We start from the raw sequence: 16,013 nt of genomic DNA, 5'->3' as shown, positions 1-16,013 counted from the left end.
AAGTAATTCCTCAAGGCCACACTGATGGGAACTGGGGCAGGGGCATATTTAGGATTTGAACCTGAGTCTGACTGATTTGAATCTGGGCTGTAACTGTGAAGTGACCCTGAATGACAGTGCTCAGCATAGGGATTGGCATGTAGGGAGTCATGTCATGAAATGCCAGCTGTCACTTGAGCAAAGGTGGCAGGTATCTTAGGAGGGCTTCTGGGCCTGGGCTGGGAGGTGGGATCTTCCCTGAGGCAGGCAATGAGACCCTGAGTCTCCCAAGACACAGTGAAACCCCAGTCCTGGCCATCTCCTCTTCCAACTCTCCTCTGAGGTTGACACCTCCTACCTCAAGCTGCACCGAGGGCACGGTGGACCTCCTAAGGGAGGAATGGGGGTGGACCCAGGAGGTTGAAGCAGTGTTTCTAGGAATAACAGTCCAAACTCCTTGCTTTTGCAGAGGATTTTTAACTTTTTCAAACCATTTAATTTGACAACACTGAGAAGAAGGCTGTATGGGTATTTCTAGCCCCCATTAGAGATGAGGAAACTGAGGTCTGAGGAGGTCTAAAAGCCTAACACTATACAATAAGCTACAAATGGCCTTGAACTAGAACTCTGCCTCCCAGGACTTGATCTGTTGCCTCTCCCTCCCGATGGTCTATAGGGTCTGGCCCTGATAGCTCACCCATCCCCTGCTCCATTCTCCAATCTTTCTGAAACTCTACCTTCTCTTCCAGCCTTTCAGTGTGCAGTGCTTCTGGCAGAAACCACCCACCTCTCACCATCACCCCTTGCCCAGACCCTCATTCTCTTTCCACTTGCCAAACTCCTATGGAGCCTTTGGGTCTCAGCAGAGGTGCCTGGCATGTAGTATGAACTCAGTAACATCTGTTGAAATGAATGAATTAACTTAATCCAGCACCACCCCCCTGCTTCCTCCCTCCTCCAAGTTGGGTTAGGGGCCTTCCTCCGCTCCCACAGAGCCCCCACTCTTTCCCTACGCCCAGAGGCAACCCCTGTGGTAACCACTCTTCGCTGCGCCCCCACTCCCTGTGGGGCTGCCTGCAACCTTCACCTCCTGACAGATATGACCATGCTGAGGGCAGCAGCTGGGTCTCCTTCTCCTTCTTTTTTTTTTTTTTTTTATTTTTTTTGAGACGGAGTCTAGGTCTGTCGCCCGGGCTGGAGTGCAGTGGCCGGATCTCAGCTCACTGCAAGCTCCGCCTCCCGGGTTTACGCCATTCTCCTGCCTCAGCCTCCCGTGTAGCTGGGACTACAGGCGCCCGCCACCTCGCCCGACTAGTTTTTTGTATTTTTTAGTAGAGACGGGGTTTCACCATCCTAGCCAGGATAGTCTCGATCTCCTGACCTCATGATCCGCCCGTCTCGGCCTCCCAAAGTGCTGGGATTACAGGCTTGAGCCACCGCGCCCAGCCTCCTTCTCCTTCTTACTCCCATTGCAACCACCCTGCCTGGCACTTATTAAGTACCTGTTGAATGAATGAATGAAAAGATGAATAAATGAATAATTTAATTACACCATTTTGCCTTCTCTACAACATAGTCTTCCATGTGGTCCACAAAAATCGGCCAAATGTCCAAATACTGCTAAAGGGGAACATAACTCTTTAAGATAATCTTCATCAAAGGAACAACAAATTGATGGTCAGGAAATGCCTTTTTCACCCCTATCTCTCAGAGTCCACCAGGCGCAGGACACTCGGAGGAATGAGTGTGAGGGGATGGGCCCAGAGGGTCCTCTTGCTCTCCTTCAGACACTCAGGTCCTGGGGTGACATGACAGAGCAGGGGACCTGCCCACCCAGGTCCCTGTCTCTGTCACTGGGCACCATCCCCCATCTGATCAGGCAAACATGTGAAGCCAGAGGAAAGACTATAAAAAGAAAGCACCGGCATTGAGGGAAACATCCGGCGAGGAAGTGTGCTGGGTCGGAATTGTGTGGAGTCAACAGATTTTTCCTGTCTTGTAGCAAATCTCCCAGCTGCTGTCCTTGCTGCATCAGGGCCAATTCCAGCCCAAACCAAACCACCGAGGAAATAAGTACTTGGCCAAGCCAGGAGGCAGCAGGTAAGCAGCACGTAGCCCCCGCAGGCATCTCATGGCCCCTACTGGCTGCCCCTCATCTCTGCAGCCTCTTTGAGTGAGGAAGGGTGAGCCCATCCCAGACACGGGTCCCCTGGGAGGGTGCAGCAGACAGCATCCATCCTCCCACCCTGGGAGGCTTGGTCATGGGGTGCCTGTATTGATAGTATTTACACGACCTAGAAGTCCTGTAGGACTATCAAGCTGTATTAATAAATACTATCAATACAGTAGTCACCAAGGAAATGACTTCATCCCTGAGGCTCAATTTGTCCCCTGATTACAGAGGTGCTGTAAATTGCCTTTATATCTGTAACTGTCACCTCTCTTTCTCTTGGCCCATAAACGTAATATGAAGGCTCCCCACTAAAGACATGGATATGTGGGCGTGTCCCTTTGGGCAATCCTAGAATTGAAGAGCCCTTAAGAGAACATCAAATCCAACTTCTTGTTATGGATGGATAAACTGAGGCTCTGAATAGTTTGATTCAAACCAGCTATGTAAACTTAAGCAAGTGAGATAATCTCTCAGGACCTTGGTTTCCCCATCTGTAAAATAGAAGCCATCCCATTTCCCTTGTGGTAATGGGGTGAGAATTTCATAATCAACTGTATTCTAAGCCCATAGCCCAGGACTGATGCATAGTAGGTGCACGCACAATGCTAACTCCTTTCCCCTTGAAGCAATTTTGCTAAAGGTCAAGTAACAAGTGAGTGGCAAAGCTGGGACCAGCTCTCAGAGTTCCTGACTCCTGCATCAGTGCTCTTGCCCTGACAACTTACAGCTTCTTTTTACAAGGATGGTAAGAGGTAGTGTACAGCAGGGGTGAGTCCACACACTCGAGTCACACTGGCCTGGATTTGAATTCTTGCTTTGTCTCTTCATCTACGGGGACCTTGGGAACCTGCAAAATCTTCACAAGTCTTGGTTTTCTCATTTGTACAATGGGGTGATTAAAGAGAACCCTTTACAGGTGTGGAAGGTTTGAATGAGATGGTGCATGGACCTTGCATCACATGAGGCCTGACTCAGACTCACGGCTCAATAAACATTAGTTGTCATTATTACCCACACACTTGCCACCTCCCTGCTCATTTCTTCACAGCAGCAGAAATGGCTACAGGGGGAAAAAACCTCAAACAAACAGAAAGGACTCCTACGCCTTAAAACCCCTCAGGAGCCTTTCCACCTGCTGGGATGAGGGTCCAGGCCTGTCCCCAAGTGTCCATGGGAGACAGGGGCCAGGATGGAGACAGCAGGAGACTGGGATGCAGGTAGCAGATTCTGAGCAGCTTTAGGCTGCCTCACTCCAGCTGCACCCTCCATAGGTCTGTTCTTCTGGCCTAGGATTTGGCCTAAAGTAGGAAGGAAGGAATGTTCAGTCACTCATTAAGTGTTGATTCAGCACCCACTGTGTGCCACGCCCTGTTCTGAGCATCATTGAGGGAGCAGGGAATGAGACAGGCAAAAATCCCAGCCTTGCTGGAGCTCTTCTCCTATGGATGGATGGACGGCTGCACTGGCTCCACTGAGGTTTACTAAACCCCTCCTGTGTGCCAGGAAATACCTAGGCATGGGAGGGGCAACAAGAATGATATCAATGAACTCATCTTCACTTCTGTCTGCTGAGTGCTTACAATGTGCCAGGCTCTGTGGTAGGCTCCTTTACCTACAACGTCTCATTTTACCCTCACAATACCCTGTGAGATGGGTGTTATTTATTACTCCCATTTTACAGATGAGGAAACAGAGTAAGAGGAGGGTTGGAATCACATGATCCAGGTTGGTCTGACTGCAGAGGCCAGGCTGTGTATCCAGTTCCCTATACGAGTAAATGAATGCAAACATAAATGGGCATGAATGAATGAATCTATATAGGAATGTCCTTACCCATGGACTGGTTGGTTTCTTTTGTAGGAGTGCAATCCCAGACACAGACGGCCCAAGTGCGAGGGCTGGAGGCCAGACAGACCCAGAACAGGAAGAAGGGTCTTTGGATCCTGAAGAGGACCTCTCTGTGAAGCAACTGCTAGAAGAAGAGCTGTCAAGTCTGCTGGACCCCTGCACAGGTAGGGACCCCCTAGAGCCACCTTGCCCCATGGTGTCCAGGCTTCAGAGCTCTACTCCAATCCACTGCAGGGAAAAGCCATTCTGTTTCTGTGGAGGAGCATCAGCAACATTTAACTTCCCTTTCACCCTTGCAGCCTCAGAAAGTATTTTGAAGACTGGGTTCTACTTTGATTTTTTTTTTTTAGACAGGGTCTTGCTTTGTCACCCAGGCTGGAGTAGAGTGGCGTGATCACAGGGTGATCACAGCTCACTGCAGCATTGACCTCCTGGGCTCAGGTGATCCTCCCACCTTGGCCTCCCAAGTAGCTGGGACTACAGGTGAGCACCACCACATCTCGCTAATTTTTGATTTTTTTTTTTTGTAGGGACAGGGATTCACATGTTGCCAGGCTGGTCTCCAACTCCTGGGCTCAAGCAATCCGCCCACCTCGGCCTCCCAAAGTGCTGGCGTTAGAGGCATGAGCCACCTGTAATCAAAACCAAAGTAGGCACCCGGCCTACTTTGATTATTCATTTTAAAAATCATTGTAAGAATAGTGAACATGCCAGGCACTGGGGAAGCATCTTATGTACATGATCTCGTTTAAGCCTCTAGCTAGTCCCCTCAAGTAGGTAATTATTACCTCGAATTTACAGATGAGCACACCGAGGCTCAAAAAAATCAAGTAGCCGTCCCAGAGTCACCCAGCTCACCAGTGATCGAAGGGGAGCCAAACCCTGAGTCAGCCTGTCCTCTATGGACTTCTTACCACTCATTTTTGTCTGGTGTTTTTCAATACCCTTACGCCCTGGGAACCAGGTCAACTCTTTAACATGCTAACAATTGCAATTAAAACAAAAAGAATTTTGCAGAGAAACAATTAGCTTTGACAATAAATACATAATGTGAATTTGAATTCAAGAATCTGCTAGCGCCCCCTGCCCCTGCTACGGACATTGGTCAGCCTTCTTTAGTAACACACCCCACGGCAGACTATCCCTGTGCTGTGGTTTTCTATCTATGTAGTTAACACTGATTCTCATGTGCTCCATCTGGCTGCAGACACACTGAAGGCACAGCAGGGACTTCTCTCCCTGGTTAAAAAAATATTGCTAATGCTTATTGGGCACTTTCTATGTGCTAGGCCCTGTTCTAAGTACCTCATGAGAAAATCTTATGAGATAGGGACTATTCATTATCCCCACTTCATAAAGGAAAAATGTGAGGGTCAGGGATGTTTAATAATTTGCCCAAGGTTGAGCAGCTCATGGATAGTTATTAACACAAGCAGTGTGGCTCTAAATTTTAGAGCTGTGTTGTTCAATGTGGTAGTCACTAGCCACATGTGGCTATTTAACTTTAAATGAATTAAAATTAAATAAAATGAAATATTCAGTTCTTCTACCATATCGGCCACATTTCAAGTGCTCAATAGCTACGTATGGCTGGGGGATATAGCTTTGGATTCTATCTCTATTCATCAGCTCTGGCTGGAACCCGTGGGGTCAGTTCCCACACGGTCCTGCTTGCCCATAGCACAAAGGGTACTGAATACAGGAGCACTGTAAGGAGTGGGGGGTAAGGAAAGAGGAGGCGCAGAAAAGCGTTTGCCGCTCATAGGCTGGACTGCCATGGGGAGACTGGGATCTTGCTGCTTCAGATTGCTTCAGATTTGCTGCTTCAGATTCAGATTGCCCCACTTGAGAATGTGACCATGATAATGTTTTACTGGTTGCATGAACTCATCGAACCTCACAACAACTCCACAAGATAAGTACTACTGTCTCACCACTTCCTAAGAGGAAACGGGAGCTTAGAGAGGTTAAGCCATCTTCCCAAAGTCACACACACTGCCCCTAAGCGGCAAAGCTGGGAAATCAAACCCGGCTTGGCCCAGCGCCCACCTGCGGCTAGAACTGGTGGGTAATGCTAGGTGAATTCAGCATCACTTTTCAGCTGTTCTCATACGCCCCAGCGATTTTCTCATTCCAAGCTTCACTCCTTCTGAAGCTCTCTGATCCGTGTACAAGGAAAGGCCTGATTCTACAACACCAAGAGTTCCATCCAACCTTATAGCTTCGGAGTCTCAAGGAACTAAGGTTTGCATTTCCCAGATGTTGAAGGTTAATATTTATGTTCATTCAGTCATTCAACAAACATTCACGAAGTCCCAGGCATGGGGCTAAACCCAAGGATCCTGTAGGGCAGGAGCGCAGGAGCCCAACACTGTCTCACAACCTGCATAGTCCAGAATGCAAGACAGAGATTCATTTATCAGTACAAAAAATGACTACCCATACTTCAGAATAACTTTTTCAAATTACATAAGTAGTATTTGGTTAATACAGAAAAACACAGATAAACAAAAAGAGAATGGATTGCTTTTGCCCAGAGGTAATTTCAGTTAACATTTTGACATATCTCCTTCCAGTCTTTTATTCTGTGCACAGATTTTAAAGTAACTCACCTTAGGCAAACATTAGATAAATGTTAAGTAGATGTTGTGCTTTTTTTAAAAAAAATTTTTTTAAAGACACTGTTTCTTAACTATAAGACTTACAGTTTCGGCCGGGCGCGGTGGCTCAAGCCTGTAATCCCAGCACTTTGGGAGGCCGAGACGGGCGGATCACGAGGTCAGGAGATCGAGACCATCCTGGCGAACACGGTGAAACCCCGTCTCTACTAAAAAAATACAAAAAACTAGCCGGGCGACGTGGTGGGCGCCTGTAGTCCCAGCTGTTCGGGAGGCTGAGGCAGGAGAATGGCGGGAACCCGGGAGGCGGAGCTTGCAGTGAGCTGAGATCCGGCCACTGCACTCCAGCCCGGGCGGCAGAGCGAGACTCCGCCTCAAAAAAAAAAAAAAAAAAGAAAAGACTTATAGTTTCTTTCCTCTGGCTTGGTCTCTACCACCAGGCCTGGGACTGGTTTCTTGAAACAGGATTTTCTGTTGAAGGGATGGGAAAAGAAGTGTGACTGTGGCATTGCAAATGTGGGGCCAGTTTTTCGAATTCCCAGCCACCAGGCTGACTTGCCACCACCACTACCCCAGTCCCTCTCCTGGGACTGCCCTTGGACAGGCAGCCCCTCCCCAGCCTGACTCTAGGCCAGGGTTTCCGGCAGCTTGAGAGAAGATGTTGAGGAGGATTTGAGGATCGGGGGCCAGGTGGTAACAGTGCAGAGCTTACTTAGGTGGCCTGGAAATTCCAGAGGCCCCAGCTGGGCACCTGGAGTATCCAGAGGGACGAAGGGCCAGCTCTTCAGAGAGAGGGTAGGGTGGTGCCATCATAGGGAGGCTTCAAAGTCATCAGACCTGGCATCAAATTGAGGTTTGTTGCCTAGCAGATGTGTGACTTAACTTCTTTCAGCTTCAGTTTCCTCATCCACCAAATAGGAATAATACTCTTGACCTCAAAGGTTTGTGTGGAAGTTAAATGAAATAATTATGTAAATTGTTCATCACATAAGTACCTAATATGTGGTCCCTATTATTACGGATGGGAACAAAAGGCAGCGCCAAGTCAGGAACTCCAGCATCGGCTAAGAAAAGGGATTTTCCCTCCATCCTCAGCTAGTGGAGCCCTGAGGGGAGAAGGTGCCCTGAGGAGTAAAAATCCTGGATAAAATATAGAAGACACTGAGACTGGAAACACACCACAGCCCAGATTGGGAAATTCTTTAGAAAAAGGCAAATTCCTGCTTCTAGGCCTTTTCCTCCTCCTGCTTCCCCACTCGGTTCGCCCGGGTGTGTCAGTCGACTGCCTTCCTACCCAGGGAGCTTCCCTGTCAGGGCCTCTTCCTTCCTGTCACCGTCTGGCCACTCTGTCTGTCCCCTGCCATTTCCCTTCCCTCCTTTGTCCACTGCCCTTGCCCTACCCATTGCCCCACCCTCACCCGCCTGGCCCTTCCCGGAGCCTGGCCCTCACTGTGTCCCCTCCTCCCCACACAGGTCTGGCCCTGGACCGGCTGAGCGCCCCTGACCCGGCCTGGATGGCGAGACTCTCTTTGCCCCTCACCACCAACTACCGTGACAATGTGATCTCCCCGGATGCTGCAGCCACGGAGGAGCCGAGGACCTTCCAGACGTTCGGCAAGGCAGAGGCACCAGAGCTGAGCCCAACAGGCACGAGGCTGGCCAGCACCTTTGTCTCAGAGATGAGCTCACTATTGGAAATGCTGCTGGAACAGCGCTCCAGCATGCCCGTGGAGGCCGCCTCTGAGGCACTGCGGCGGCTCTCGGTCTGCGGGAGGACCCTCAGTCTAGACTTGGCCACCAGTGCGGCCTCAGGCATGAAAGTGCAGGGCGACCCAGGTGGAAAGACGGGGACTGAGGGCAGGAGCAGGGGCAGCAGCAGCAGTGGCAGGTGCCTGTGAACATACCTCGGATGCCTCTGGATCCAAGAATCAGGGGCCTGAGGATCTGGGGACATGAGCTGGTTTCTAAAATCTTGTAACTCACTAGCTAGTGGTGGCCTGAGAACTTCAGGGTGACTGATGCTACCCCCACAGAGGAGGCAGGAGCTCCAGGACTAACACCTGACTGACCAAAGCAGCCCCTTGTAAGCGGCTCTGAGTCTTTTGGAGGACAGGGACAGTTTGTGGCTGAGATAAGTGTTTGCTGGCAAAACATATGTAGAGCACAAAGGGTCAGTCCTCTGGCAGAACAGATGCCACGGAGTATCACAAGCAGGAAAGGATGGCCTTCTTGGGTAGCAGGAGTCAGGGGGCTGTACCCTGGGGGTGCCAGGAAATGCTCTCTGATCTACCAATAAAGGAAAAGCAGTGATTCATTCTCCTGTTTGTACCTGTCAAGAGGGAGAAGGGAAGAGTAATAGAGTGACGGTTCTTTGTCATCCAATCCCTGGCAAGACTGTCACACTGGGCCTGGACAGGCGTAGGGCACCTTGGTACACAGTGACAGGTACACAAATAGCAGACACGTGTGCTCTTAACCCCGTTCCCCTACCACTATGTTACCAACTAATCTGCTTCTCAGCTGCAAAATTAGAGCTAAGAAAGCACAACTATTTATAAAGCATTTACATGAGCCAGGCACCAGGCTTTACAATAGGATTTAATTTGATTTTCCAACAATCCTGGAGGGAGGTATTATTAACCCCATTTCACAGACATTGATATGGGGCTTGGAGAGGTCAAGTGGCTTTCCCAAGATCAAGCAGGGAGTACAGCCAGAGCCAGGATGTGGACCCAGGCTGGCCCAACACCAAAACCCAGGCCTTCAACCTTGACACCAGCCTGCCAACCAAGAAGAGGAGAAGGAAAGGCCCTGGAGGTGAGCTGTTGGCAGCAGTGAACTTGCCCGACAGAGCTCCCTCGGGAAACACTGTTGAAAGGAACATTTCCAAAGTCATGCAGGCCTGCACCCCTCTACATTTCCAGGCACAAGGCGAAAGGAACTTGGATCTGAACTGATACAGGCCCCTGTTCTTTCCGAGCAAGTAGCTCTTCAAGTGCAGATGTCATCTTTCTGGACCCCATTTGCGGGTAAACCTTCCTCTGTTATTGCAGGTTTAGACTTGTGAATCCCGGAGGACGCCGTGTGAACTGGGTCTATGAGATCCGCACTGACAGCAGCCAGCCTTCCAGGGGATGGAGGAGGGAAGAAATAGCAGATATTTTCCCAAGGTTCAGCTTTGTAATTTTCTTGGAAATTTCCGAGCAGTCAATCAGCTAGCTTCTAAATAGCGTGGGTCTCTCCTGGACGCTGCAGGCAAAAGTTCCTCTATCTGCTTCTCTTTTTGTCCTTTCTTGGAGCTCAGTGCTCATGTTCACTGTTCACAGGAATGGGCCAATCATACCCCCAACTAGGGATAATAGGCCTCATACATACTTGGAATACAGTGTGCTGTCATTATTCCATTATTCCATTTTACAGATGAAGAAAATGAGGCTCCCCAAAGTTATGAGTTTCCGGGGCAGAGTCTCTGGGTTTCTCCTCACCTCACTCTAGGCCAGAGTGATCTCCTTACAGAATCTGTGATTTTCAGGCTGGATCACAGAACTGTTGGGTTCTGTGGGCCAGTGAGAGAAGCTGGGGGAAACCAAGCAGGCAGGCAAGGGTCTCCAGCCTGACCAGCCAGGTGCCTGCCACAAAGCAACACTTGGTGAATACCTGTTGAATGGACATATGAATGAATAAATGTGTCAGTAAATGCTTCAGAGGCCCCTTTTATCCATATTGGAGCTACAGGTAGGACTTCATTAGAAAAAATGATTCTGTTATGCAAAAGCAAAGTCTGAGAACCACAGTACTAGAGTAGACCATGGTGACCTCCCAGTTACCAGCAGATTTTCAGTGCTGAGCAGATGTTGGGAGGGTAGAGAGAAGACAGTGGGCATGGGGAGGTGACCTGAGGAAGCTGGAATTATAGGTGGCAACTGGATCACTAGACACATGGGACCATTGCATCATTCTAGTTCAAAAGCTATAAATCTGTACTCCTTGGGCTCCCTGAATACTAGGTAAAACTTGGTGTCTAGGCATTTTTTTTTTAGGCAGAAGATACAAAATTCTCATCAGATTCTCTAAAGGAAACTTTGACCTTTAAAAGGTTACACAGCATTGCTTTAAGATACTATCTAAACATCCACAGACATGGGCAATTGTCATAAGGAGTCTGAACTTTATCTATTTCAACTCTTCATTTTATAGCCAAGAATATAGAAAGAAACGGCAGATGACTTGCCCAAAGCCACCTGGCAGGTTTGTGGGGGAGAGCTTTCCAAATTAAGATGACATTTAACTGAGTGGTTGCTCAAATCAAGATTTGGATCTGGGATTTAGTATGGTGGTCTTTTTAATACGTCAAAGATTCTTAATCTGACGTCCTTGGTTGGACTTCAGGATCTATGAACCTGCTGAACTGCATGCAAAATTGGAAGGATATGCATTTTTTCTATGGAAAGAAGTAGGTGCTTAGATCAGATTCTCAAAGAGATTTAGGGTCCAATTAAGATTAGGAAGCACTACAATCCTCTAGGTCAGCCCTCAGCCCTGCCTTCCCTGCAGAACCTGGAGAACTCATGGGTAGAGCTGCTCCTGTTCTGAACTTTGATCAGAATGGGGGTGTATGTACGTGAGGAACGGTGTTCTCTCCTGCACCATGTATCTCCTCCTGATGAGCTGATACCGGCACTTTTCCTGATAACAGGCTCAGAGTGAGACCGTGTCTATGGTGACAGAACCGAGTGTGCTGAACAGGAAGGTTACAGAAACTTCTTGACATCAGCCAAGATGTCAAAGCTGAGACTCTGGACATGCTCAAAACAGTTTCCACCAAGATGGGCTCTGTCCCCTGGGAGACTGAGGGAGCAGGCGAGCCAGCAAGCACTCAGTTAAATGTTGTCTTAATTTGGAAAGCAGAGGCATAGAGGGACTTTTTTTTTTTTAAAATCAATAGTCAGCCGTTCTCCAGCACCAGGAGTGCAATGCAGTACTCACTCAGAGCCTGGGGGCAGCTCAGAGATTGACAGGCAGCTGCCTTGTCTGTCACCCAACTTCAGTTTGGCAGCTCATTGACCCTGCCTCTTCTCTGGCTGAAATAAGAGTGATGTGGCAACCACTACCCTTGAACCTCTGGAGAGAACCAAATCCCACAAAAGAGAGGACAGGAGGAGGGAGAGGCTTGGCCTGGTACATAGTGTGTACCTAGAGAGAATAGATAAGCATTTTCTAGCTCCTACTAAATTTTGGGTACGATGGGGGAGAAGTAGTAGGACATGATCAGAAACACTCATGTAACAAACATTTTGTATTTATTGAACAATTACTAAGTGCCAGAAGTAACACAGGGAACCGTGTGTGTGTGTGTGTGTGTGTGTGTGTGTGTGTGTGTGTGTGTAGGCGGTGAGTGGGGGGCAATACAGAATTATTCATTCAAGTTATTTAAAATTATTCATTCAAATTACTTCAAGTACCTACTATGTGCTGGGTAGGCTTGGTGCTGGGCACCGGATGGGGCGGGGGGTTGTTGGATGTATATTTACTGAACATCTGAGTGTCCCACACTATATTAGCACTAAAGATATAGTGAACCAAATAGCCTTGTTCTCATCGTACTGTCAGGACTCCCTGAAAACAGCATCTCCGGATAGGGAAACTGAGGCAGTAGAGCTTCCCACAGAGGTCTCATTGGTGAGGGCGCCAGGCTTTAACCCAGCATCCTGACCCAGGCTGGCCCTGCTGATGGAAGCCGCCTCCCCCTCGTCCTCTCACACGTCCTCTGGGGCACTGATGATGAGTCATTAATAACAGAATTTTAATGGCAGAAGCACAGCAGTCCCCAGCTCTGCCAATGAGGCCCATCCCCCTGGTGCTGGATCAAGACCGCAGTGACTAACAGCCAGGGATTTTTGGTCCCTTGACAACACCTTTCTCACAACTCTGCCATCCTCTTTCCACAGGAGAGGCCCTTCCTTTTTAAGTTGGAGAGTTTAAAAATATCCTACCCCCAACCTATGGTACCCCAAATTGAATCAGTATTTAGCTCAGTAGTGACTGAGTGGGAGGGAAAGCCATTCCGGGAGGGCTGCATCTGGCCTTCACCACAGGACACCGAGTGTCCAGACTGTGAACCAGCCCTTGGCCCCGGCTACGGCTGCAAGGAAGTAGTTAGAAAATCCAAAATGACCACAGAGGGGAGGAGGCTGGGGAGTGGGGCTCCACAGGGAGGGCACACAGTGACATTTCATGCAGAGGGTGCCCCAGGAAGGCTCAAAAGCAATCTGTAGGGAAACAGGCTCTGGGCTCAACTCAGTGAGGGAAAACATTGGGTTAACCGAGTTCTTTACTGGAGGACTTCTTGGAACCTCAAATATGCTGATGTATATTGTGAATCTATAAAAAGGGGACGTCTGGTGCAGCGTTTCCCAAACTTATTTAACCACAGAAACCTTTTTTTGTTTGTTTTTTGGCAGAGAGCTTGGTGCACTGCACAGCTTAAAACTCTGAGTTTGAAACCTCAGGTTTCCTACCCTGCACGGGGGGCCCTGCGCTGAGTGCTGGGGACACTGGAATACAAAAACAAGATCCCTGCTCCCAAGGAGTGCCATCTGTGGAAGGTGGCAATGTGCAGGGTCCAATAGCGGTGAGCCAGTGTGCAGAGAAGCCCTGAAAAGGAGGCAGGGAGCAGGCGAGAAGCTGGAGCTAGAGGACACTTGGGCTCCCCAGGTGAAAGGGAGGTGCTAGGAAAGAAAGTGTGGCAGGACCACTTAGAAGTTGGGAGAGGTGGGGTGGGAAGCAGAGAGGGAAACGTGGACAACTTTCCCCGCTCAAATCTTCTTGCCTTTGAATTGGCCAAGCTGGTTGGTCTCCACTCAAACAGTCATGGGATTATGAGGAGTGGGTCCTCTATCCCTCCCAGCCCCCACCCTCAACCACATCTATGCTATTCAACTTGGGCGAACATCCAGAAGCCAGGGAATAGCTATTCACAAACTCAGTAATTGGACTCATTAGCGTTGACTCAGAAATCTTTTTTTTCCCTACGTCTCTCTCTTGGAGAAGCTTTTAAGATCCTTTAAATTGGTTAATGGAGAGTTTAGAGATGAGGACGGAGCCTCAGCTTTCAGCTCCCCCTGCCCATCTCCCTGGCTCTTCCCAACATACTCAAGGGCAAGAGTGATGATATAATCCCATATCTGTTTTATTAAACACCTAGACATTTCTGGCACACGTTTCCCAAACGGGGACCTCAAAATCACACTCTCCAGCTCTAGGACCCCTAGTATTCAATCTACATTTACTCTCCCATGACTAGGACAGTCATAATGCTTTCACATAAAATTGCAGTCTGAACTGATGGACAAGAACCCTGGGCCAGGAGTCAGGACGCCCAGGTCCTCATCCTGGCCCAGCGATTCATAAAGTCATGCAACCATGAGCATCATTGCCTCCCGGGCCAAAGTGAGCACAAAGGTCCTCTCTGTGGTGAAATGCCCTTGCATTTGTCTTGTAAGGTAGGAGGGCAGACACCATTGCCTTTGGTATACAACTAAGGAAGCAATATAGAGAGTCAGATCACTGCTTCAAGGTGACATGGCCAGGCAAGTGGCAGAGCCAGACCTGGGTCTTCATATACTTTCCTCTTCTTGACTGTACTGGCGCAGGTGCTTAGGGTTTGGGGGAAGGTGGGTGGGTAACTGGCCTCTTCTTCGGGACTCAAGTTGTGATATCTCTCTGAGAACCCACAGGCTCCATCTTTAGGGCTGAGGTGAGAAGTTCTGAAAGTCAAGCAGACACATCCAGGCATTTGGGCAAGAAACTTCTTCCTTCCAAATCAAAGGTGAAATGAAAATGATTATGAGCCCATGGGGGATGAATAGAGGTGAATGGTGGAGCTAGTCTTGAGGATGGCCTAATTCAGTGTTTTCTAAGTGCCAGCCATTCACGAAACCGCCCCTATGATTTTTGCTACCTCTCTGCACCTGTGCCCCCTTTTACGTTACGTTTTTCTTTAAACTGATTCACTTTTTTTTTTACAGTTAGCTTTATCCTAGACAGAACATCTGTCAAACTACAGGTCAATATGCTAGTCATATTTTTATATTATACATTAAATATGTAACTACTGAAATAGAAAATATTAATTTGAATACCACCTAAAATCTTCTTGTGAACTAGGGATACACACATCAGGCACTGGTAAACAGCAGTACAGGATTAAGTGTGAGAAAACTAAGGCATAGGAAGGCAGAAGGTAAGTTATTTGCTCAAAGACAAAGGCTAAGGTGAGCACAAGGGTCTCTAGACTCTTCAGTAGGGCTTTTCATAGGTCACTGAATGCATCCTTTGGTGCACAGACCAGAAATGACTGTGGATACATCCAAGGCTCATCTGTGAGGCTACCAAGTAGGGGGAAGATCAGTCACTTACTAGCCATGTACGTGAAACTGCTTGGGAACCTGAACTCCCGCTGTAATTTCTACCTGGAAAGGGTTACTGATGCTTTGTTATCCAGCCTCCCGCTCCCGCTGGACCCTAAGAGGCACCACTGAGTATGTTTTATCTCACCTCAGCCAAAACCTAGTCTTACAACACGCCCTTCCGGTGGGTAGGGGGGTGGGAGGATAGTCCTGCTGGAAGACTCCAGGCTGGCTCCGAGATGCCCACTTCTGCAGAGGAGGCCAAGGTTCCCTGTGCTTGAGGCATGTGGTAGGCGTGAGGTTCCTGCTAGCACGGTGTTCAAGCTGCACAGGGAGGGGCTGGAGAAAGACTTCAGTCCTGTAACTGTCAGGTCGCTGGGCCCTGGGGCTACAAGAAGAGGTGAGAGCAACTCTTACTCATGCTGTACATTCTTGGACTCCGACTTTGGAGCCAGCACTTCTTCAAGGACTTGGTTCCCCAGGCATTGTTAACTCCCAACCCCAGTGACTCATGAGTGAGCAGGGCTCTCAGAGCCCTAGAAGGGTAATTCAGGCAACCTTGGGATATTGTCTCTCCTACAAAATCATCAGAGCAGCTACCACTTGTTCAATACCTACTGTGCTGTCAGCCTGTGCTAAGTCCCTTAGAGTCAACTCATTTAACCCTTATGACAACCTAATGAGTTAGGTGCTACCATTACCTTCATTTTTAGAGGTGAAGAAACTGAGGCACAAACCCATGGAGTCCAAGTTCAGTGACAGTGGGGGTTAAAACTCAGGTTTGACTGGGCACAGTGGCTCACACCTGTAATCCCAGCACTGTGGGAGGCCAAGATGGGTGGATCGCCTGAGGTCAGGAGTTTGAAACCAGCCTGGCCAACATGGTGAAACCCCGTTTCTACTAAAAATACAAAAAATTAGCCGGGTATTGTGGTGGGTGCCTGTAATCCCAGCTACTCGGGACACTGAGGCAGGAGAATCACTTGA

At 48.8% G+C, this 16,013-nt stretch overlaps 2 protein-coding genes across 4 annotated transcripts in view; one reads left to right on the top strand and one right to left on the bottom strand.

Annotated features, from left to right (window-relative positions):
- PCDH12 (protocadherin 12) overlaps window positions 1-10,335 on the top strand; it is a 28,569-nt gene extending 18,234 nt beyond the window's left edge. The window contains exons 2-4 of one of the 2 annotated variants that reach the window (XM_011939726.1): window positions 1,982-2,079; window positions 4,013-4,164; window positions 8,092-10,335. In XM_011939726.1, coding sequence (XP_011795116.1) covers window positions 1,982-2,079; window positions 4,013-4,164; window positions 8,092-8,516 — 675 coding nt within the window. In that variant the 3' untranslated portion in view covers window positions 8,517-10,335. The remainder of the gene's footprint in view (window positions 1-1,981; window positions 2,080-4,012; window positions 4,165-8,091) is intronic. The other variant, XM_011939727.1, reaches the window with a different exon arrangement.
- A 1,567-nt stretch (window positions 10,336-11,902) lies between these two features.
- The window catches only part of KIAA0141 (KIAA0141 ortholog), a 22,130-nt gene continuing 18,019 nt past the window's right edge, over window positions 11,903-16,013 (bottom strand). Inside the window, exons 12-13 of one of the 2 annotated variants that reach the window (XM_011939719.1) lie at window positions 15,175-15,414; window positions 11,903-14,432 (exon numbers count right to left, since the gene is read on the bottom strand). In XM_011939719.1, the coding sequence (XP_011795109.1) occupies window positions 15,176-15,414 (239 nt within the window). In that variant the 3' untranslated portion in view covers window positions 11,903-14,432; window position 15,175. The remainder of the gene's footprint in view (window positions 14,433-15,174; window positions 15,415-16,013) is intronic. The other variant, XM_011939720.1, reaches the window with a different exon arrangement.

This window comes from Colobus angolensis, unplaced genomic scaffold (genome assembly GCF_000951035.1).
Source record: "Colobus angolensis palliatus isolate OR3802 unplaced genomic scaffold, Cang.pa_1.0 Scaffold183, whole genome shotgun sequence".
Lineage (NCBI taxonomy): Eukaryota > Metazoa > Chordata > Mammalia > Primates > Cercopithecidae > Colobus > Colobus angolensis.
Note: the sequence above shows the minus strand (reverse complement) of the source record. Positions and strands in the feature narration are given on the sequence as shown.